Here is a 25,454-nt window from a genome sequence, read left to right as displayed (position 1 = left end):
TGTAGTCTATGACTGAGGCTTTATTAACTTTATTACATAGAAAACACAGTCTTTCAACTTGCTCAAATCATTTACATCACAGCAAACAATATTTACACCTGAATATATTTATAAATTCATCTAATAAATTACAAGGCCCATCTCACACACACTTTAATACACACGTGTCCAATATGATGACTCGACATTTTGTTGTACAGATGCTTCCGGCATGATCACTGGAATGTATAGTGAACCAATGGACGGGACGGAGGTGGCGTTTGTGATGACATTGCAACTTGTTCATTGAGTCTAAAGTGTAAAAAGTCAAATGTGCCAAGAAGAAGCTGCGGTTGGCTGTCAGTATTTTGCTTGTATGAACATAAAGACTCAGGTATTAGGGGTACGGCACTCGCTCATTCAAAGTCATCTTCATACTCGTAGTCATCCAGGTCCAGGTTGCAGTGTGGTGAAGGTATCTGGAAGAAGTGTCTTTTCGTCAGGCCCAGGTCGGCCGAGATGTGCGCTTCCACGGGACTCAGCGGGTTTTCGTACCTGAACACATAATGAGCACAAAAGGGAAAAATATTCATGCAATGCACTTCTGCTGCCACAGGAGTCAAGTCTTTGTCCACATAGATTTTTGCAAATAAAGCTCAGTCTTAACAGGCTGTCTCATGCACGCCAAAGCAACAGGTGGTGCTATTTCACCCAAGTGGATCACACCGGTGGATGTTTAGATAACAGTATAGCCATAATAGTTCTTTTTTTTTCTCTTAAAATATATATATATACAATTTAATGAGATTTATCTTACTACAATACCCATAAAAAAATCTTATATTTTGTCCTTAGTTATTTTAGTTTTTGCGTGGTAAATGATGTAAAATTACATTATTTTCAACAAGATATATTCTCATAAAAATCAACATTACTGTCAAGACTTTTTAAAATTATACCATTTCAAAACATTTGTCTAAAATTACAACTACCCTTAACAAAATTGTTGACTGTTCACGTCAAGATATAAAGTAGAAATCTGCATCAACCTTTCAGGAAGCACACTTGTGTCATGCAGAATGTTGACTATTTTTAAAAAAAGAAGACGAATGTGTGACTGGAGAAGACAAAGGAGAAGAACACAGAGGTGTGGATGTGCAGGAGAATATTGGAAAAACAAAATCCAGATCCCATTAAGGTCAGGGTAATTTTTGGACCAGACTGGTCCAGAGAGAAGGAAGGAGGAGAACATTTGGTTCTTTCTGGTACCGTGGTGGTCTTACCTGTCTGGAGGTGGTCCACCTTCAGAGGTTAGTGGTGGTCCTAAAGTTCCACACAACAAACTTATCAACTATTAGCTGACTCAGAGTGTGACGAGACTCCGTTTAATAAACTGGACTACTCAAATGTTTTGAGTTTACGATATGTATATGATCAAATGCAAGAACTGCATCAAAACATTTCTATAGTGTATATTATACCATTTTTACGGTGCTGTGAAATACAATGACTGAAAAAAAAAAAGTTAAATTGCCTTTTTTTCTCCCTCAATTTTGCAACAATTTAATGGTAATAATAAAGTGAATTTTATTCTATTTTAATGGTGTGTGTAACTAATTTGAATCCAGCTTGCGTATTTGTACAAGCGTGCCAAATATTGCGACCTCCGAGCATAAACGTGATCTTACACGTCATCGCAGTTATTCCCGGCAGCCTCTTCAGCCACCAGAATGTCGTACTCCTCCGCGGCGTATCGCTCCCAGTCGGAGACTTCCTGTCCCTCAGGCTCCACTTCCTGTCAGACAAGGCGAGTTAACAAAACTCAGGAGTGGCGTGACGGGCGTGGTGCACACTCACCCTGATGACGGAGAAGGGGTCCCGCTGCTCGTGGTCCAGGTACTTCTCAATGTTGAAGAAAGTGTCAAAGAAGATGTGCGACATCTTGCACCTCTTCAGGTCCCTCAGCGTGATCTTACCTGGAGTCATCATCCGCATTAGCGTAAAGGGGAACAGGGTTAAAATAAGCTCAATTCGAGACACGCAGCTGTGGACCACTTATCGGTCAAGCCTGGAGGAAATGTGGAACTCAGTAAGAGATGACTGACCTTCGAGGCGAGGCTTGACAAGGTCGAGCATCTGGCAGAGGCAGTCCTCAAAGGGCAGCGGTTCGATGGCCATGCTCTCCAGCTTCTGACACTGCTCCTCATAGAAGTACTCCATCTCGTGCATGCTCAGCACACCGTCGCCGTCCAGGTCCATGCAACGGAACCAGTACTCTATACTGGATGTGACCACATGCGGGTAAGGTGGTCGCGTTTGTTTTGAAGACCAACAGAGGACGTGTGAGACGGGCATACCTGGTGTCCGTCTTCTTGTCCTCTTCGGAGATGAGGAACCACACGAAGTCCGCGTAACTCAAGCGGCCTTCCTTGAAGACACGCCGGTCCCTGAAACCAAAAGAGAAATCAGTCCAAAAATAAAATCTTACAAGAAATAGTCTGACTCGTAGATAAAGGTAATCTAAAAAAAACCAAAAAGCAGTAACTGTTGGGGGAAGAAAAGTCTACTGCAAAAATAAAGGCCTTAAATTACATGAATGAGAATAAAATCTCAATTTTGTCATTTTGCAAGAATATAGAGGTAATAATACAACATATCATAATATTCATCAATTATATATAAATAGGATTACTGTTTCACAAAAACTACAATAAAAAAGTATAAATAAAGATAAAGGCAATATAAATATTTGTATGAGGAAAAAAATAAAGGATAATAATAAAGGAAAATGTAGTCATTTGACATGAATGAAATAATTCTGAAAACAAAAGCTATTGGGGTCTTTTCATTTCATATTTGGGCAGGACTTGTTGAGTTGCAATATGTCATTTGACAAAAACTTGGAAAGATTCAGGATTTCTTTGTAAGCAAAAGAATGCATATTTTTATGAGAATAAAGTACAAACATTACAAGAATAACATGGCATTATTGTTACACCAAAAAAAAAAAAAATGTCTAAAGGACAAAAATTAAATCCATAGTGTATTTTTCTTTCCTTACCTTGTGACTGTTCCTGAGAATATCCTCTCAATCATCTTTTGGGAGATGGCTGGTGGGGAAAAAAAAACAATTAGCAGGCATCAGTCCTGCTACATGATTGCGGAGCGTCCATCTTGTATGTGGCATCATTACCTTGGTCGTTGTGCTGCGCTAGGTCCTTAGGGTCGATGTACAAGTCGTGGTCAGTGTCCAGCTCCCAGAACTTGCAGTAGATAACGTAGAAGTGTTCGTAGGAGAAGAACTCAGTAAGCTGGTTCACGTCTTCTTCTTGCTCCAGCAAGGCCACGTTCTGTCAAGAAAAAAAAAAAAATGGAATTAGAAAAGTATTTAATCGGAGCAGCCCTCGTGTCGACCTACCTGAAGGAAGTTACTTTTCCGGAGTTCGTGGCGTGTTATTTTTCCATTCCACGAGCGGTTGACAGTGTAAAATATCCTTTGGATCACCTGCAAGCATGGAAACATTCAACTATGACGTGAAGGCAACGTGCAAGTCATGCTTATCATCGGCACCGCACCGTGGTGATGTATCGGGAGTGAAAATCCGCTGCCTCCTTCAGGAAAGCCAGGCCCGCGTGAGAGTTCACCACATCCTGAAAAACGACAAGTCGGCTCACTTAAGACTTTTCAGGAAAGTTAGCTAGTAGCTTCATGAAAGTCTGAAACATTTGTTTAATATTATATTATTCAGCCTAAATATGACAAAAGTGGTAATACGGCAAAAAAAGAAAAAATTCCATCATTTAGATCTGAAACAAAAACATTTTCATTTTTTTCATTACACAATACATTAGATGCTTTTGTTTTATTTATTATGTTATGCTTGTACACTTTCTAGCTAAAGTACCTGTCTGAATATTTATTTATTTATTTTAATTTCAATTTCAATTTCATTTCTTTTAACTGCAGTGAACCTTGTAATTGGACAGTGGTGACAAGGCAAAGGAAAACTGCAGGTATTTATTTTTATTTTTTATACATCATAAGCATTTTTTTCAATATCCTCACTCCCATGCGTTGACATAAATGTTGGAGCTACGCAGGAATTAAAAGGCCTTATTTCTCTGCCTCTTTGACTCCCACTGTGAGAAATTAAATCATAGCGAAACACATAAATCACAAACTGGGGGAAACAGGCAGGGACAGTCGCATCTACTCCGCTGCAATCGCCCTCTCATTCATCACAACAGTCAAAAGGCATTCCCGCCTCGTGCAAGCACACAAATTAAAGCGAGCGGGCCACTGGAATCAATCGCAAGCGTGAAGACCGCCTACACCCCGATGGAATATTCTTCAAAAATAGGGGCCTCCACATTTTGCGAAAAATAAATAAGTAAATGAAAATAACTAATGAAAACTAGACACTTCTTACAATTTGAATTATATATACACATATACACAGAACCAAATGAGAGAAAATAAATACAAGAAAGAGCTAAAGGGCGATATTTATTCTCCATTTGAATGCGTGCAATGCTAAAATGTAGCACAAGAGTGAATTTAGTAGAATTAAATTAAATTTAGTATTAAATTTCCCATGATATTTACCAGGTCATTTTGGACACGATAAACACAACAGAGTGATTGTAATTTTGAGCAAAGTGCCACTGGCTATTTGTTATGTTAGCGAACTAAAAAAAAATATTATAAATCATGCTTAGATTTTGATGCAAGGACCACCTATACTCTGGGTACCATGAATTATTTACTTGTGTAGATAATTGTAGTTCTCTTTTCACTTCTGGTTTAAGAAAGATCACTGACACTGTCAATCAAAATGCAAGACCGTGCAGGTGTTCCTAAAGAAGTGGCCGGCGAGTGCATATGAATTAGTCCAACAGGAGCGACGAGGCGAGCCAAAGTGGTGAGCGTGCGTGCGGCCTTGCCAGTACCTGCAGAAAGGGAATAAAGTCGTCTTGTTCCAGGTAATTGCAGCCAGGCTTGGCCAGGAGGTGCACAAATTTGGCGGCCTCATCGTGACAGGTCTGCAGCGTTCTACACGGTTGGGGGGGGGGGGGGGGGGGGTGTTTGAGAAAGAGAGAACAGATGGTGGCGAGGTTACTCCCACTTTTTGCTCCTTTTGTTGTGTCCTATTATGAAAGGATAACAGCACTAATACATTCTGAAATTAGGATTCTGGATGGCTTCTGAGTAATTATGACTGTTAAGAGCGGTGGAAGTTTGTGTGTGTGTGTGGGGGCGGGGCATCTGTTGTTGCCTTTCATCTAGGAACAGCTCGATTATGAGCTTAAGTCAAAGGTCGGCCTGTCCAGCTTTCCAAATGCTTAACACAAGGGTATGCTCAGAGTGTACAACACTATCACACACAGTATTATCCAAATGTCTTATATGACCTTTGCTGTTTTATTGTTTGTATCAGATGTGGATTGCATATCTATATGAAGTACATGGATGCATATTGGTGAGGATGTGGATAAAGGAAACGATTCATCGATGATTTCTGAAAACGTAATAAATGTCAAATTGTCCAATTGCTCAGAATTTCAGCTTGTCAACAGTTATCCTAAATAAAAGCGGATTGATTCTCTTTGGATTGAATGAACAATAACAATCATTTGATTATGTTGTAGCTAGTTCAGCAATTCCAGGGTGTTTTGTGCTGTGAGTCAGTCTAAATATAGTCGTTACAGAATTGCAAAAAAAAACAACAACCTAATGGTGCCTGAGAACTGTGCATACATACATTCATAAAAGTCTTGTTTTTCTTGTCCTGTTTTTGTTCACAGTGCAAATGTTTGTAAGGCCTCTGCCACCCATCGTTTGTGTTTACCGATGCCAAGGAAATAACAGTTCAAACAGATTGTACGCGCGTGTGCACGCGTGGCCCCATTGAAATCATCAACAAAAGAGGTCATTGTCTTACTTGCGCCACATGGCCACAAACTTGTGCACGGACACGAAGCCCGTCCTGTCGCCCCCGGCCGCGCAGAACAATGGGACCTTCCAGTAGAGGGGACACTCGCAAGCCTGAGCAAAATATTGATTATTGTTATTATTGAGGCGCAATTACATCATTAAAGTGGTGGTGAAAAGCGGAGTTGCATTATTTGATCATTTCCCAGAGGAAACACTTTGGTTGCCCTCAAACCACAGGGAGGATGGGCTCATATTTTTAGTACGAAAAGAGCAAACAGGTAAATCATTTGACTGGGTGGCATGCTGCAAATCATTTTCTTACCTTGGCAACCTGCCCCATGTCCTCAATGGTAGCCCTTTCATTGGGGAATTGGCCGAACGTCGCCTCAATTTTGGAAATGAGGCTGTCGATGTTAACGTTGGCTTGGGGCCGACCTTGCGGGAAGTGAAACTTTGGAATGCTCTCGCTCAGGGCACGGCTGACGGGCTCCTCTGTCCTCACCTGCGCCTGATGCAAAAAAAAATAAAAAGAAATAAACTTCAGTTGAGACATCTATTTCTTAAAAAAAAAGAAAAAGTATTTCATGAATAATATTGAATGAATAATATTCATAAAATTAAACCACGCCTTGAATATCAGCATGTCTTATTTGCTGTGAAGGTGGCGTTGTTTGGTATTTGTCATAAATGACCACCAGTTATTTTTATTCTGGGGAAAATATGGGGGGAAAAAAAAAAAGTCTATTTGGGTGTGTTTATTAAAGTAGACGGGGCATTTGGCATTTAATCTATAAGAAGGTAGGCCACTATTTGAGGAAATGCGGTGCCGTGCTGCGTGATGGACTGAAAGATTGAAAAACATTCAAACAAGAACATCAGCTGATTTGGCTCGAGGATTCTGCAATAACTTTCATCCACAAACACTTAATGTTCTCTATTTAGAGATAATAAACAGCCAACTGGTTCTCTGTTTTGATGTCTCGATGTCTCCACATTAGTCAATTGACCCGACTTGGAAACTAACATCATCTGTGGGACTGAAATAATGTTTCATATCACGTACCATCTCGGGTTTAACCATTTAAATAAGATAACCTCCCTCAGTATAATGTAGTGGAGCTCGACATAATTGTCAAGCTACAGCCACAATAAGCAACAGTTGAAATGGAACAGGCAAATTTGGTGTACAGTTATGGAAATAAACACACGGATGAGTTATGTTGATATGTCGAAAGGCCTATTTATACTCGTACGGGCGACAACTGCCGCGTTGCATCACGTGACTGACGCATTGGGACGCGCAGCATCTCTGCGACCGGTCTGCAACACACGTCAGAAATGGTTACTGTGGGTAGAAGCCCCGCGTATCATCTCTCGTGATTGGTCTGTTTAGTTACATGAGTACAAATTTCCCTCTTCTACGTTCCATAAGGCCTCCTGAATCGGAATTTTTGTAACCAGAGAGGACAGTATCCAGACCGATGCCAGGTTGTTCCTTTTAACCAATAATTAAGTAGCTTTAACCACCCATTAAATTCAACACCATAGTTATCTTGTTCAAAACTCGGTTAACTTTAATCTATTGTTGACTTGGCATTGAAGTTAATCTTAGGGCCTCATTGAATTTTTTTGTGGTTAAGGTGGCACCAGTAGATAACGCTCCCTCATGATTTTCCCTTTCGGAAATAAAAACTTCAATCTAATATGTAGTTTTGCTGAAGTGATAATAAGTGCTAATGTTTATTAAACAACTTCAACATACAAAAATTACTTTGTTACAGCTTTAACATACACATGTGACAACAAACCATTACTATGGCCATCATATTTCTGTTTCTGGCCTGTAACACCAAATAACGAGGTCCAAACTCTAAACACGACTGATGGTACACCGTAGAAGATAAATGCGCCTGATCCTCTGCTGCGTGCGGCGCTTCACCGTACGCCGGTGTCTGCCATGGCTATAAAAGGACATTCAAACTTCTTCTGCTGCCACCCTGCGATACACTTGGACCGCCCCCCCCCCCCCCCCCCCCCCCCATGCAAACCACTAGCTGAGTGCCTGAAGCTCCACTCGCTAATCCTCATGACATTTTACACATTCCTACTGATGTGGCCTGAAGCAAAAGCAGAAGAGCGGGGCTACACTCCGCAAGAAAACTAACACGCAGTTGATGTGGCGTACACCGGATCTCCCAGGGGCTAAGGAACACCTGTGTCATCGGTTAACAATGAATAGCAAGATGTTTGGAACTGAAGGAACTTCAATTTTCGGGGTATCCAGGAATCAGTGGATCACTGGGACTTGCTGGAAATCAGGACTACTGTAGTACCCACACTAATAAATGTGGCACACACTTGGTCTTACAGGGCTTAAAGAACACCGTTTGCCACTGGCTAACAAAGAACGATAGTGGTGACGGGAATTGGCTCTGGATGGTGGCGCAGGTAAGTCGTGGTTCACTGAGTAAGATGAACAATAAATGTGGCGATCAGGCGATGTAACGGGGCCAAAGTCAACACCTGTGGCATTGGCTAACAAATACCGACATGGCGACAAAAACCACCGGTGACCAACAGTTCAAGACGAATGCCACACACTTGACGTCACTGAACCAAAGGAACACTTTCCCCATTGGTTAACAAAGAACGGCATTGTTATAGGAACTTTAATTTGTCAGTGGATGACTGGTTGGCAAGACTACGAGAGTAGTAGCATAACAACATAGAATTCAAGTCCTTCGGCGTGAGTCCGGCACACTCATACGAACCTCGGCCTGTCCTTGCTGGAAGGCTTTAAGCCTCTTCTTGAAGCGAGAGGGCAACACAAAGTCACAGCCTCGCGCTAACAAGGCTAGTTCCTTCCTCAGGTCAGGGTCCTGACGCAGAGACAGCTCCTTCATCCTCATCCTCGCGACGCACACCGCGGGGAACACATAAACAAATCCAGCAGGGTCCCGGGACAAGTCTATCTACAAGTTGTGCGTATCCCTGTGTTTGTCCTCTGTCAGAGTGAGAGCAGCTTAATGCAAGGCAGCAGCTGCAACTCCCTCTCCCATTCCAGATCGGGTCGCACAATCTCAACTCTGCCTGCCGCGACGCAACACACACACACGTACAGTGCACGGGGGGCAAAGGGAGCGCTCTCCTCAATACTGCCGGGAAGATAAGGAATGACAGGACGTCTGTGTGTGGGACTCGCTCTCTTTGCGTATAGGGATGGGAGGGGTGTTGCGCATTGGATCTGCCCTTTCCAGTTAGCATTCCTGTGCGCTCGTGATAGGTTACGCAAAAAGATGAAGACCTGTTGTTGCGGCTCGGCCACTACGGGAAATCGGGGGACGCACCTGAGCGGCGTGGTGACACGGTACAAGGGTTCACTAGTTGAACTATCCCAGCAACAACAATTATAGAAATAGCCAGTGGACATCACATCTTTCCAATGCCAATTTCAGTTCACGAGCTTGTCCAGCAAAAGTAAATTAAGTAGTTCCATAAATGCATCCGCAGTTAAGATCCACTCAGGCAACCTACTTGCATTAATCTGTTTTCTACTTTGTAAAGGTGCATTCAAGTTTTACATTGATTAAATGCATTTAAAAAGTTACAATGTCAAGCAATGTCAAGAAAAATTGAAATCCATTTCAAGTTTTATCAGCACTCCAGCTGCATCTCAATATGTACATGCATATTGTACTGAAAAACCAGTACAAAAAATGAATATGATCCTAGTTTTTAATTTAATAGGACTTTATTCATGACATCATTACCACATTTTGTAGGACTGCGAGCTTTTTAGAATGGTTTTACTACTCATAATATGACAACTCTTGTAAAATTATAACATTTTCATATGAGACGACAACTTTTAAAAAATTGTCAACTTCTGTTTCCTGAGACTAAAATATCCTAATTATTTGACTTGTGGAAATATGTTTTTGCTCACAAATTCCTTCCTTCCAAGTATTCTTGATACCAAATCTCCATGTATCTTCTGTGACTAGGAAAAAAAAAAAAACTTTCAGTGACTGAATTTTATGGAGGATTATTATCATAACCAGCATCTGCTTTTTGTAAGTACAGTAAATGACACGAACGACAGAAAATGGACTCGGTATGACAGCGAAGGTATGAAAACTTAGTTTCCTAAGAGAATCGTCCAAATTAGCGTGTGACACATTTCCTCGACGCACATCAGGCATACATCTAACTACTCTGCCTTCTCCTCTATATTATGCTGCTCTTTGTTTTGCCTTCCCTCTGCGAGCTCGGGCTGCCAGCCATTCCACATCTTATTATAGTTGATGGGCGACAGTGGGGGAAGGAGGGGGATAGCGGAGGGACGTCACACGTCAAATTCAAAGAATGATGTCCGAAGTAGTCTGTGCCTATTAAAAGCACCGGGCGAACACAGTTTGCGACGGCGCTGCGGTCCACTTCAGCCCGCTAATGTCCCAAAAGTGACGGCAATTACATCAATTCCTCACAAAGTTGCTGATCTAACGGTGTCGCCTTCCACACGTCCCCCAAAAAGCCTGTTTGATTTCTACACGCTCACCACAGCCACGTAAACAAACCAATATTTGTTAACGTTACGTTATGAACTCGCCTGCACCCGCACGCATTATTTTTAGATGACAGGATGACAAAGACTAAAGTTTTTCCACTGTTTCCCCCCACGCAGGACACTGCACAAGCTTGATAAGCTGTTTGTATGATAGCTTTTTCCACTTGCAGGCGCCTTGTTATTATTTCTTCTTTTAATGCTAATCAATTCAAGCCATACGTGGAAACAAAACAACCAGAAGATCACAAGGAACTGTCATCTCGCATGTGGTTTGGCTCGGTCTGCTTGGAAGCAACCAAATGTGAAGACTGCAGCATGAATACAGTTTGCGAGTGGACATAATGATGTCGCGTTGAACTGTGTTTTGCTCGATGGAGCAGACAAAATGAATGAAGCAATATAAACACTATACATTTTTATCATGTACACATCCACAGTACGTATTATGAACTCCAATGGAAGCAAGGATCAGTTAAGCATAATAGAACTCTTAAATGTTGATTTGTCCATATTAACAATTATTTTTTTTTTTTTTACATAGGAAGCAATGGAAAGTAAAAAGAAAAGAAAATCAATAGATATAGTTCAAAGCTGTTTATAAGTTTCAAAGGGAATTGAAACTCCACTTGACTTTACGTGTATTTTGCATGGTAGGTCCTTTGCCACAATCATCTGAATTAAAAAAAATAAAATTAAAAAAATAATAAAAATAAATCTACTGCCTGATTTAGTACTTTGATGATAGCTTAAATGTATCCAGAAAACCAAACATAATGATGACTGTGATTCAAATCATGACATTTTTGGAGCACTTTTTTTTTTTTTTTTTTTAAACAAAAAGCTTCCAAAGTGTGCTACTTCAGAGTTTCCATGGTACACATATTGAGGTCAACCACAGTTAGAGTTGCTCATTTCAGCATTTTATTGAACGCCAGCAGAACAGTAGAACACACGGGTAGTGGCTAGCTACTGTGTCTACTGGAGTGTTATGCGTATACTCCAAAGAGTTGTTGTGACACACGAGTCAAGCTGACCGTTAACCACGCAGCTAAATGCAGTTTGAACAGAAACCCAATTTCAGTCATGCTCTGCACATTGCATAACAGTGTATGAAAGCCAGAGAGTCTGGAATTACAGGTTACGAAAGGTTCGATGCAAGCAGGTTTTCTTTATATATGCAAGACAAAACTTGCAGGAACCGTTACCAAAGGAGGCTGAAGAATCTGTCAATACACAGCGGAGGGGCTGAAACATGCGAGTGGGCCAAAATGAGGTGGAACACACGGTCAGATTGAGGCTTTCAGGGAAGGCCAACAGCAAGAAAATGATGTGAGCTGTCAGCTGCCTCGGATAGGTGTTCCCACGACAACTGTCATGTCAGCTGCACTCGGTGGTACAAACAATACACAGCGTAGTTACGCCGCAATTTAATCCTGAGAGACAACAGCTACGGAAACTTTTCATTGTCAAGATTGCAATGACTGGACGGTGGAACATCCAAAGTCAAAAACAATGTTTTCAATGACACTGGCAGTAAATGGTCCGTTAAAAATGTCACAAATTTTGTAAAGGTTATTTTAATACTTTTGGAGTCTTACCATTTGACTCATTGTTTCAGCCCTAAACTTCACTCTGGTGCATTATCTAATAGTGTGTAGAGTTCTATTGTCCAGTGTCATTCATCTCATGTCACTTAAATAATAGTTTGGAATACAGCGTAATAAATAATAAGTCTTACTATATTCACAGACTTAAAAAGTCATACCAAAGTGGCCGGATATGCGTGCTAATGATTAATTTGCTCTAATTGTCATTCATTTCTATTTGGCACGAGAACAACTTAAAAACCTGAACGACATCTTCCAAGTGTAGCTCATATTTCTTACATCTACATCATGTAAATACCAACCTCCATTAACTTACAAGCCACTTTAAATAAAGACACTTGCGGGGCAGAGATTAGCGACCCCCGCTTAAAATAGCTGCAATATGACTGGGCCAGCCAGGCACATTATGAAGAAACAAGCTGCGATCGAAGAAGACATGAGCTGCTGTGTCCAAGTACGAGCGAAGACCTTTACAATGTGACCAAAACGCCAATAAAACATTGGCAACGAGCACCTGATCGAGTGCATGAGTGTGCCACCACGCCTCTGCCCAGCAAGAGAATTCTGGGTATTTAATGGCGACATGGGACTCCACGCGGTGTCCAGTGTCAAAGTCACACCAGCTGTTGCGGGCCGCATCACAGGGACATAAATCAAATTTTTTCCATTAATCTGCCCAAGAATGCATCAGTGCGTAGGAATCCATTTTGTTGTCTTAAAATAGAAGCCCCCGGCCCCCCATAACCACACAGCTCCTTTACTATTGAGTGACACATGGCCGCCACATGAAATGCCCCATTACATACTGTCCAACTGTTACTTTAGATCTTATTCATAAAATTCCAAAGGCAACTGGTAGAGCTAAGATTTTTCCCATAGGAAAAAACAACAACATTCTAGTGCCTTCATAAATCCTTCAACTGCACACAACATTTTAACAACACTGTTGCGCATGTGTAAAAATAGGTTTACATATAGGTGTAAAAAAAAAAAAGTCAACCAGAAACAGGAGTGTTGCAACATCAAGATTTAAAAGAGTCATATTGTTGCAGCAAATTGATTCTCAACACGTCTAGTATGTAAAGTATTTATGCACAACAGCAACTAATAGAGCATGTACACCAGTTATGTCGGTAATATGATCATTAATGTGGAAAAACATGTTCTCAGGTGTTGTGCGTGCCAACAACATGCAAGAAGGTAAAGCCTAGAGGAGCGAAAGCACCCCCCAGCCCTTCTCCAGCTGTCTTCCTCCTTCACTGTCACTGCACCATATGCACAGTATGCAACGCTAGCCAGCACTTCGACATAGTTGCACCTCATCTTGTTAGTACAGCAAATATTTCAAGGCCAAACAAACCTTGACAAACAGAAATTGGTGCATGCCTCTAGAAAGTAAACTTGAACCAGGAAAAAAAAAAAAAAAGACAAATTCAACACGCCAAGTCAGTATCACTACCACCATCATACACAGTAAGCCATGGGCGAGGCTGGAATGTTTGGAAAGCATCTGCATAATTATGACTATGGGGAGACTGGTCTAGGACATAGTAGTGTGGACGGACAGACCCATTCGGACGCTACTCAGCCTCCTCTTGTGGCCACACTGCCAAGATCACAGGCGAAAAATGTGCCTCTTATTTACACGAGCTCTTTGAACACTACTCGTCAAATCTAGCTTTTTCTGTGTTGCTTTGAGAAACCACATATTCACAAACAAATCTGGACACAGCATTACTTTCACAAACACTCACTTGGTATAAAGTACATTAAGCTAATGTTAGCATACCTGCTTATTTGCACTTGAGGTGATCCATGGTTTTTACTTCCAGGTTAACTTGCTAAGTGCCGTTAGACTTAATTGTCTAGGCTGAGGGTCGGTGTGCCATGCAATTTGTCTCATTTAAATATATGTCTTTGCTCATAAAAGGTATAGAAACACTGTATTCGATTACTAACCTTTTTGGAGCTGACGGACCTCCTTAAGATCCTGCCGTGTGGTCCCGTCACTCTGGTGCTGGAGCTGCATCCTGAGGGTAGGGGAGAGGCACAAGGTGGACTCAAGGACAGGTTGAAAGCTAAAGTGGCTGGCTTCTTCTCTGTCAAGTTCTTTTCGAATGCCACATTGTTGTTTTGCTTGAAGGTCAGAGTGCACTTCTCCTTGATGCCCATATTGCTTAAATCAGCGTGATGCCCGCTTTTCATGAGGGCGAGGTAGTTCTTGAGCATCGCCTGGGTTTTGGGCTCGCTCAACCAAGTGAGGAAGAGCTCATCCACCTTCATCTTGAGGACTGGCTGAAGAATCTGACTGGATGGCATTTTGAAGGAAGTCCAAGATTCCACAGGTCTAGAACCTGCAGAGAAATAATAAGAGCATGACTCATGTTCATTGTGGTTAGCGCTATTACGCTGTAAAACTGGACTGCATTCTTCTACATCATATCCTGACTGCTTATTAAGTTATTATCAAATTAAATTATTAATTGTAGTGGTTACACGCGACAAACATTACCACGACAATGTAGCGTAGTTCCACAGCGCAATTGTTGGCGAGCAGTCGACCTTGTTTTCTAATGTTACACGATCACATATACACAAACATTATTGAATTTTTGCACGTCGATGCTTTGAGCCCTCAGGCTCGCACACCACAAATATTACCCATTTTAAACACCGCAGTGGGAAATAACAACGCAAACTATCTGCATATCGATGGTAATGCATGAAGACGTTAATAAAAGAGTAGATCGGTTCAGCGGAGTTGTATTTTTTTTTTTTTATATATTTGTTTATTTGACAGGGACAGTGTACATCAATGAACATTTCTGTAGATGCACCAGAATTAACCAAAAGGCTATTTTTCATCTGTAGTCCCTGGATGGCTCTGGCAAATGTCAAAACAATAAAATGCAGTACAATATGAAAAAACAATAAAACATAAAAGACAAGGAACTAAAGAGTTTAAAATTCAGTCTGAGTTAGCATAACAGTTAGCTCTAGCAAGCTAAGAAAAAAGACCAACCTTGTATTTGAAGCAAGTAAAGTCCCAGTACGGTGGCAACACTACGTTACCTTATTCCCTTCATTTGGAAATGTTGCTGAGCGTTTATTCAATTTTAAAAGGGAATATAGAATTGTAACCGGCGTTGATTTCCTCCAAAATGCACACTGCATGACACTCGGCTCCAACTTTTTCAAAATCGCGTTCCCCTGGTAACCACGCGATATTATCGCGAGATCTGGTCTGATGCCTTCAATGTCTGAAGGGGAGTTCGTCTACACAAGTAGAACCCTTCAAACGAAATGGCTAGTCATTCTCAGAGTTTTTTCTTTGCATCCTGTCACTTCTGTGTGTATATATATATATATATATATACACCTTCATGCAATATGAAATAAATAAACTAATAAAATAAAAAATAGTGATGGACGATTGTATTGCTACAGATTTTTCAATTATTTTACAAGTTCAATAATTTATTATTTTCCAGTTATGCCTGAAAAGGAGAGGGAATAAAAAAAAATAAACATATATTTTCTCATTCATATAAACACAACAACAAAATCTAACCGCAAAGTAAAGACTTAAATACTCCTAAAACAAATACTCTAAAATGTACAACAAAGGAAATGCAGTTACACATAGATGTCACATTTGTAAGAGACTCATTGTAAACACTTAATAATATCAAATCTGACATATCAGCAGGCCATTTCCAGGAATTGAAGTTATTTTGAACCAATTGTATGAATGACAATTCTCCATCTGTCCCTGATTTCACTTTCCGAAGCAAGAGGCTATGTGTGTGTGTGTGTGTGTGTGCGTGTGAGTGTGTGTGTGTTCGCACGCCTGTGTGTGTGTTGTGGGTGTGTGTCAAGATGCACATCCTTCAAATGATTACTGTAGAGGGCCGCAGACATCATGGCTCCCTCAATCTTAACCCCCGAAAAAGGAACAATACAAAACTAACATTCACAAGTATTAACAATTAGCTTGTTTGTTTAAATGATGACCCAAAGGCTTTTGCTGGCAACGTGCATAGCACCAAATTCTGAGCCCTCATACATAATCCTTAACGGCAAAATTGATGAGTGTTTGCGCAGAGCCCAGAAGTTTGTTTTTTTTCGGCAGGGGTCATTCAAGGTTGCAAAAGGCTACAAAGACGTTCACCATACATTCACAAACAGTTTAAACAGCCGCAAACATTAAATGTGTAATTAACATACAATAATTCCCCCGGAAACGCCAACCGTCTTGAAATTGGAAGTTGGGGTCCTACCACCCGAGTAGTATTTTTTTTCCCATCACAGTTTTAATCGTTTGATTTGAAACAAATCACCAACCTCATACATTGGTTAGTGTAGGTCAGTACTGTAAACTGAGGTAGGTAGGTTGTTTTTCAAACTGTCGTTAGAAGTTATTGAACTGACAAAAAAATTTACCTTTAGCTCAAATGTCACAAATAGACATGTATTGTCTACTGTATGTTTCCTCATGTGTTTTATCAGCATGAAAACAGTAAAGGGATCCAAAGATAGTGGCTTAAAAGTCATCTCAAAGAAACAGGAAAAATGGTCTGGAAAAAAAAAAGATTAGTCAGCATGTGATGATGACACACTTCATATGTATAAGTACATTAAAGCCAAATATGTTGAATTTATTCTTACTTATTTGTTTGCCTCAGTCCCTGTAATGCCTCTTTTTTTCCCCAAAAAGAAATAAACAATAGTGAAGATTATTGACTTTTTTTTTTGTATTCTTTTGCTTCCCTTGATAAAACCATGAAATCAAGTGAAACATTCAAAGTTGACGGCGGCGGCAAAAGAACACTTTGTTCCCCTTCACAACATTCAGCTTTTTCTTGTCTTTATGTGTTTGCGAGAATCGAATCAATATCACCAATGGAGGGATAAAAAGTGAAGTCTTTTAAAGTTGAAACTTTGCAAGTTTTCAAAGTGCAATTACAGCGTACAAATAAGATGTTTTAGCCAAAAGCACTGCAGCGCATGTTATTTTCTTCATGCCTTGAAGGACATTTCAAAGTATTTGGCCGAGGCTGAAACCACAGGGGTACTGCTGCTTAGTGTAGCACCGTGCTAAGCGAGGAGTTCACGTGTGCAGTGCTGCTGTCAGCCATGCTGCACGGGCTGCTCTGTGAAGTGGGCCAACAGCAATCTGCTCTAATAAGCGCCGCAAACACACTTGAAAGTATTGTACGGTGGCCAGGGATTTGTGCTGTTTGCTGTTGTTTATTGCCACAGTATAAAGTAGAAATCGAAACACTTAGGATTTAACTTTCTTCCACAACTTTGTTTTATTTGGTGCGAGTTAGGCTCACAAAGCTTGATATCTGATTGTGTCGGATCATGTGATCACATCTATTTATCTGTCTATCATCCATCCATCCAGCATCGAATTTTCAGTATCAGATCCGTAACAGAAAGAGCACGCCTTAAAAAAAAATTGGATCGAATCGGAAGCCAAAAAAATCTTGACCGAGACATCATTAGTATTCAACGCTACACTCAAAATTGTAATTTTTGTAGCTGCTTTACAACATAAAAGTAAACATTTTTATGTTGCACTTCACTGCCTAAAAAAAAATAGTTGTAGAATAAAATGGTAAGATTTTCCAGGTGGTATGCAGTCTGATTTGAACATGTACTCCTGCAGTAATGTGAGCCTTCACTGTGCTCTTGAAATGCCTTCAAGTGTGCACCACTTCAAAGTCAATGTGATAGATTAGTGGATGGATCTGCTTTCCAATAATAGCCACACACTGTTGAAATACGCGCTTGTGTATTTAACAAAAACGCCGCCGCCGCCGCTCTTGCGATATTTTGGACCGGGAATGACTTTGATCCCAAACATTTCCCCTGTTTGATAAACTGTTCAAATGAACCGCGGTGGTTATGAACCTCTAAAACTGGCGATGGATAGTCAGAGACTCTTTCATGGTTTACACTGCTTTTTTTTACAAAAAAAAAAAAACTACTCCTTGAGAGGATCACATGACGCACAATCAAACTGTCTTGAGTCAACATTTAGATTTCATGTGAAAAAAAAAAAAATGTAGGGCGCTCCTTTCATTTCAATGTGACTAGAAACTGACTCTGTCTATTGAGGCCTTTGGAGATTTCCTTCTCTAATCATATATTCATGAAAGGCTACGACTAGTGTTGAAAATGCCAATAGAGAACCACATTTCAGCACAATTGCTGCAAAATTATCGACACCTGAGATTCAATACAAAAACTGTTCCTTAACAAAGACGTTAATGCCCATCAGAGGTTTCTTGTTTTTACTTTTTGTGATGTTTTGTAATATGTCTTGTCACCGTGGGATAGTGGGTAACGCAATTTCAATCTCTTTGTGTGTCTTGGCATGTGTAGAAATTGACAATAAAGCCGACTTTGACTTTAACAAAATGTTTATGCTGTCTTGGTCACTGAGCACTGCACTTATATCGGTATTACATTTCAGTCAATTTACACTTCATACAATGCCCACCGATAATAATTATACGTGGCAATAATTATACGTGATAGTAACAGGGAAGCACTGATTGCCTTTAAGTCATTTGAAGGAAAAAATATGTTCTTTTAAATCAAATATGTCCTCATTTGTTGTCAAAAAATAGCCAGACGCTAGCTTGTCAATCACATTAAAGCAGTTAGTTGTAATACTTTGATATTCACTGACTGACTCACATCCCTTTCATGAAACCAATCCACGTTGTAATGAAATAAAATCTAGACACACATTTATGCAGATAAGTCCTTGAATTTTTTTCTCCCCCTCCTCTGCTGTGTTTCTGCAATGTGCCATGTTGCCGCTGTCTCGGCCCGTACATTATTCACGTCTTCTCCTGGAGTAACAGCGGCCCCGTGACGCGCCGACACGCCCCATCCCGCTAATGTGATGTAAAAGCGAATGATGAAATTCAAGCAGGCCAAATGAAAGAGATACCTGCGTATGTGTGCGTGTGTGTGTGTGTGTGTGTGTGTGTGTGTGTGTGTGTGTGTGTGTGTGGTGCACGTATGTTCAAAGGTGAGGCCTTGGGTGATGGAGAACAAGGCTTCCCTAACCTTCAATAAGTGCAGAGGAGGATAAAAGCAAGCACTAATGACCTTGCTAGCACCAAGGCCTCACTTATTTCCATCTTTTTCTTACTTTCATGCTGTGAAGAAGGAGAACTAGGCAGGTTGGTCTGGACGACCATTAATGTTAGCCCACACGACGTCATAGACAACCACAGTGAATCTCGGCCAGGATGTTAAGATCCATTTATACATTTTTTTTTTATACTTTATTGCTAGTAAAATCAAGGATGTAATTACAACCGCCTCCATGTATACGACGACCTCTATACGTATTCATTCGGCATCCTTTACCTACCTTTATTGAGTGAAGATTTTAGTCACGTCGCAGTACGTACACATCATATACTAAAATAATGCCGTCTGACCAACCAAACAGAGAATGTGAAATACTGACATCAAGATCTACTACGCTGGCCCCGTGATAACAAATTTGAACTCTGTCGTCAATGTTGTGATTGTGTTATTGCAGCAAGTAGAAAGAAGTGAACACCTATCTTAGATTGACAATCAAAGCTTCACTTGGCATGTTAATGCTATTCCGTTAGCAATCTTTATCTTGATCTCAGTGTTTGAAACACATTTGTTGCACACAAAGGTGAGCAATTTGTGCACAGTTCACCAATGAGCGCCTGCAATTCTCCTTTTCATCTTGAAAGCGTCATCTAATATGCTTCAAAGGAGCCTCTCTGCTTGCCAACCTCTAAATAGGAAGAGACTACAACAATAAGCAAACAATAAACAGCAGCTAATTACTGTCATAGCCCGCTTGATTGGTGTTATGAATTATGAGCATTAATGTCGGCCCCCTTACCGCAATATCAAAAAAGCTCTGCTGCTATCCCTCCCCTGACGAGCGCCTCTCTTTAAAAAAAAAAGGAGGGCAGAGGAGCAACATCATCAACATAGATGCAGAAACTTCTAAATAGTGATTCAAAATTTAAGGCCATAGATAAATGCAATGAAATCTTCCATCTTCCAATTGTTTATTGTTACTGTATATACATGCACCAAAATAAAGTAGATCAATAATTTGACTTCAATTATATTTAGCCACACAGGAAATGCGAGGGTATTATATTGCCTAAAATGTTTCTTTTTTTATTTCCTTGCTCGTAACTCAAATGTTGGCTCTCAACACAAAGCATAAAAAAAATAAGTGTTTGTTTTTGTCAGTTTCAATCAATTAATTAAATGTATAAAATTTATAGATAATTGAGATAATCTCTCAATAGCGACAGGCAGATGCACAAATCAGTATGAAAACAAAAGACAAAACAAGTCATTTGGTAATCTATTGTACTTTATCTCATTAAAATAACCTGTAACCTAATTTCGATCTGCTCGGCTGTTATTTGGTGTTGAAACATAAATGGTAATAAATGTGAAAAAGCACAGTAGTAACAGAATAACCTAATTTATGTGTTGTTTGCTGGACTGTCGCAGAAAAGGATGAGCATCCACTAACTGACAGGACAGAATCAATAAAAAGCAATTGAAGGATGGCAATGTGGGCGGGACATCACCGCACTCACGAGCTTTAATGCACAGAGACTGACAGGATCATTTTGAACCTAATGTGAGACTGCGCTTTTGTGTATCACTGTGTGATGATTGTCATCCTGATGTGTAAATAGCAGTGTTGTTTGTTAGTAGGATCACGAAAAAAAACAAAAACTATAAAATTAACTACCGTATAACTTGTGGAAAAATTTGGGTGAGAATTTCATCCAAGATGAATCGCTTGTCATTTTTTAACATTACAGTTTATTTACATCGGGGCTAACAGGGACAATGGGAAAAAAAGATCCAGCCGAGGGAGCTGTCGGGTTGCCGATCCATCTATCCATTTTCTATAACTTGACCCCGTGCGGTTGGTGGGTAAGCTGGAGCCTATCCCAGCTAACTTTCGGCGAAACCTGGACTGACTAGCAGTCAATCACAGGGTACATCGAGAAATATATTCACATTGACACTGATTGGCAATTTTGAGTCTTCAATGAACCTAACAGGCCTGTTTTTAGGAATGTGGGAGGCAGAACATGTAAACAAGCTGGAAGAAAGATTCAAACTTCGATCCTCAGAACTGTGAGGCAGATGTGCTCTAGTAACTATAGGTTGTACTGTACATCACAAATTCTCAATCAAACATTTCAAACGACACTACAAACTGTCTGTAGTAGGTTGGATTGTGGGAGTGAATATACTCTAAAATGAATCTCAAAATTTTAAATGATTTTATTCTTGTAATATTACTAGTTTGATCTAAAAAAAATGACCTTTGTACCCCAAACCACGGTGTAACAACGTTAATATCATATTATGACTTTGACCTAAAAATACACCTAAAAAGGTGTTCTCATATTATTACTATAATAGGACTTGAAAGTACACAATTATGAATTAAATTTCAAACACACATTTTTACTCTCTAAACCTATCACATGATCAAAAAAAAATCTATGTGCATGCATGATTTGAGGATGTCTCATATTTTCTGGTCCAAATAGTGATCTGTTTGACCGCTAGATGGCAGTCTGTGCTGTGTTCTCCCAGCATCATTTCCTCCTAATGCCTTGTGACACTCAGGTTATGAAAACACACAGACGTCAACTTTTGATGTCTGAATGTGGCAACCTTTAATTCCATTTTATTATTATCATTATTATTATCACAAAGTCAAGAACAATGGATCAAATATACTGTCAGTTCTTCACTGGGGGTGAAAGTGCAGCACATTTAAAAATACTCCCTTCTAAATCTATGCAATGTCAAACGTGATATATATACAACATCTGGCTTTGTTTAGAGTCTTCAGTTAAAGTGACACATTTCAAAACAAGCCCGAGCTGCTGTACGAGTGCCAACAGTTACACATAATTCATCATTTATCACAGTTATGTGGTAATTATGACTAGAGTGGAGTTCCTCCTTATATTACCCGCCATATGTCTCATTAAAGAGTCTTTTTAAGCAGTAAATGTGACCACAAAGAGCACTTTGGATGCACTTCAGACTCAGATGATGGGCTTTCTTCCTCTTCTTCTTCATGGCTCCATTTTGCCCGAGGCTGCTGAACCGCACGGCCGTCCTCTTTATTCCGATGTCAGCACTTGGCCTTAAGAGCGTTCAATATGTGCAGGAAGAGCGAGCATCAATAGAGCGCTTGCTTAACGCTCAGCGCCACTCACTTCATTTACCCATTGATTTATTGGAGGAGCAAAGATTGGAATGCAATGATGATGCACAAACAAAGCTGGTGTCGTGTGTTCATCGGAGGAGCAAGCTTCATTTGTAAATCCATTAGAATACTTTGAGCTAAATAATCTAGCAAGTGTAAAAAAAAAAAAAAGGACTGTGATATCATTTTCAGTCGACAGCAAGTGGTAAAATGGCAGCCGCTAGAAATGGATAAAAGCAGATGGCTTTTGCTGCTTAATTCATTTTCCACAAATGCAATTTTAATCAGAATGCCGTATTGTGGGGACGCATAGAACAAATTAAATCAATCTTTGACTTGACTTCCCCTTTAATGCATCCTACGTATTCTTGAACACTTGAACAGGGTCAGCACCGGGTTGTAACCGGATCCTGGCACTACTCCATGTGCACGTCTAAGTGTTTCCCTCTTGACGTGAGTGTCCTGGTGCAGCTGCTTTCCCCCGCACTTCCTCTGTGTAATTCATGCGAAAAGGAAATATGCAGATATTTTTATGCAAAGCAGCGTTACCTATGGTGCGCGGCCGCCTTTGATCAGTCTCACTGACACTATCCAACTAGTGAGAAGAAAAGAATTTAAAAATGGTAAAGGCTTCTAATTGAAGTGAACATAAAAGAAGAGACATGGTGTTAATTGGTAGATGCTAAGAATAATCCAGACCTTGGAGACCACTGTCCCTCATGCCAAAGTGTCAGGATTTACATCTTTAATTCAACATCCAACATTAACTAACCCAGCTTTTCATTTCGGAGTATACGACACATGCAGTGTGTATACTGTGTGTGCACGCATGCACGACCCCCCCCCCCCCACACACACACTCGCACACACAAGCACACACACAACATAGATGCAAAAGTAGAATATACAAACTCCTCCCACCCAGGAATGCTGTAACCCGGGTTCGAACGCTCACCCTCAGAACTGCCAAGTCCAAGCTGGTTGAAATTTTTAGGGTCATTCAGCGGTATCACTTGGTTTGTGGTTGGCTTAATGTGCAGGTTCTACTTTGGCACATTTACCAGTTGAATCCATTAAAAGTAGTATGTGCATGTCACATCATCTATGTAATCCAGACTATGCGGCGGTGGAAAATAAACCTGATATTTTTGTTCATTTACTTTTGTTGACAAATGGTTGTCAATTGTCACTCAATATGAGAGCAATAAACACACATGGCAACATTTTATACAGTTTTAAAATTTAGTTACGCTCTTAGAACGTAATTTCAATCTCTTTGTGTGCCTTAACATGTGAAGAAATTGACAATAAAGCGGACTTTGACTTTTGACTTTGAGAAACCTTCACGTGTGAGCCACTTATATATAAAAAAAAAAAAAAACGACAGAAACTTCCTGCATCCTACTATTTCTCAAATACTTTTTATTAAACATTGTGCACCAACTATCACATTCACACATCAAACACACATTTTCTACTCAGGCACATTTTAAAATCGGGTTAAACTGATTCTTTAAACTTACAATCAGGTTCATCTGTGCCTCTATGAGTAATAAAGTGAAACATAAACAGTGCCTTCAAACATTTCCCAGTATGCAAGGTAATTTTATTAAACAATGAGCCATTTATGTAAACACAGTTCAAATGAGAGCTGCTCCTGTTTCACCGTAAAACCCTCCTTTTTTTCCATTGAAATGCTTATATTTTGGGCTTGACTGTAATTTATTGTGCACTCTGCAGCGTTAAAGCTGATTTGATTTGGAAACCTGCAGGGACATATTAATTAAAATAGCAACCTAATTAGCATTTGGCGGTGACCTGAAAGCTGAATATTATTATTAGAGCAGCAACAGTCGGCTGGGATGAAAAGGGTTTACGTGACGGCGGAAATGAAATTCAAAGAGCGGGAGATTATGTACGCGCAGATCAAACACGGCGAGAAGTTGGAGATCTCTTCATTGGCAGACAACACACAAATATCCACGCACTTTAGTTTGCGCGTGGATACGCGAGCTTTAAGATCTACACACTTGGCTGCTATGACAAGAAAGGAACAGGACACTTTGCTAACATGTAGGCAGCAAGACTCTCAAACAAGAGGCAAGTGAAGGCCTTGCAATGCAACTGCTCACATTTGGTGAAATGAATATTATTTATTGACCTACTCAGTGGCCTCATTTCTATGCAGTTGAGGATATTTGTCTTCACCGACTGAAGACAAAGGTGTACCCACAAACAAGCAGCGAGTAAATTGGTTTGCAATGGAGGCTTGGCAAAGTTTGTATGACTTGAAACATATTTTGAAAGCAAAGACTTTTTGAAGGAAAAGAAATTCGATATTCTTCAAAAACCATGTTGTGAAAGCAAGTTAAGACTTTGTAAAGGCAAAAGATTGCATAATTTTTTGAAAACCAACAAAGTCTGCGCTTCACTACTGAAGACAAAAGTAAAGGGAGCAAGAGCAAGAACAAGCAGCAAGTGATGGCCTGACAACGAATATCTGATACTCTCAGATCACATTCGGCCAAATGCTATCAAACCAATGGATGGATGATGAGCCTAAACTGTGAAAAGACTTTTTGAGGTCACAGAATTTGAATCATCTTCAACATACTTTTCTGCAATGGAAGACAGGCAAAGACTTTATTGACTCTATATTGACTACAAAACATCTATTGAAAGAAGGTCTTGAAACCGTTTGAAGGCAAAGGTCTGGAATATTCTCAATTTGGCCAAGCCTAGCAAGTGAACATCCACTTAAGGTACTAAATGTGTTTCAAGTAGGAGTCATCATCAAACTGGAGTGAAGGTCAAGACAATGTTAACAAATATTGTCTTGTTAAACAAATGCGTCACACTTTGTTGTTTAACCTTCACGCCTTCTCCGCCTCCTCCCGGCATCTCCGCTGAGACGTTTGCATATTCGCGCGGCGTCATCTTTCCGCCTCGGCACTTGGACAGGGCTGACATGTTGTCGATGTCCCCGCAGTGCTAATCGTTCATTAGTATTCATTAGTGTGAGGCGCTGGGCCGGCACGGGGCTCTTGTCGAATCAGTGTTCTGACGAGGCCTTTCGCCTCGGCG

General features: G+C 40.3%; 1 protein-coding gene across 5 annotated transcripts in view; it reads right to left on the bottom strand.

Moving 5' to 3' along the window:
• The window catches only part of ppp2r3b (protein phosphatase 2, regulatory subunit B'', beta), a 37,621-nt gene continuing 12,167 nt past the window's right edge, over positions 1–25,454 (bottom strand). The window contains exons 1-15 of one of the 5 annotated variants that reach the window (XM_085920241.1): positions 15,111–15,358; positions 14,048–14,442; positions 6,237–6,422; positions 5,922–6,025; positions 4,930–5,032; positions 3,556–3,630; positions 3,398–3,484; positions 3,173–3,329; positions 3,041–3,089; positions 2,337–2,426; positions 2,085–2,260; positions 1,837–1,955; positions 1,668–1,774; positions 1,263–1,302; positions 1–458 (exon numbers count right to left, since the gene is read on the bottom strand). In XM_085920241.1, coding sequence (XP_085776367.1) covers positions 1,284–1,302; positions 1,668–1,774; positions 1,837–1,955; positions 2,085–2,260; positions 2,337–2,426; positions 3,041–3,089; positions 3,173–3,329; positions 3,398–3,484; positions 3,556–3,630; positions 4,930–5,032; positions 5,922–6,025; positions 6,237–6,422; positions 14,048–14,407 — 1,632 coding nt within the window. In that variant the 5' untranslated portion in view covers positions 14,408–14,442; positions 15,111–15,358 and the 3' untranslated portion in view covers positions 1–458; positions 1,263–1,283. Of the gene's footprint in view, positions 535–1,262; positions 1,303–1,667; positions 1,775–1,836; positions 1,956–2,084; positions 2,261–2,336; positions 2,427–3,040; positions 3,090–3,172; positions 3,330–3,397; positions 3,485–3,555; positions 3,631–4,929; positions 5,033–5,921; positions 6,026–6,236; positions 6,423–8,685; positions 9,160–14,047; positions 14,443–15,110; positions 15,359–25,454 lie in introns of those variants that run through there. The other 4 variants (XM_085920240.1, XM_085920238.1, XM_085920239.1 and 1 more) reach the window with 4 other exon arrangements.

Source organism: Syngnathus leptorhynchus, chromosome 9 (assembly GCF_054491065.1).
Source record: "Syngnathus leptorhynchus isolate UIUO chromosome 9, UIUO_Slep, whole genome shotgun sequence".
NCBI lineage: Eukaryota > Metazoa > Chordata > Actinopteri > Syngnathiformes > Syngnathidae > Syngnathus > Syngnathus leptorhynchus.
The sequence above is the reverse complement of the archived record's forward strand: the minus strand, read 5'-3'. Positions and strand labels throughout refer to the sequence as shown.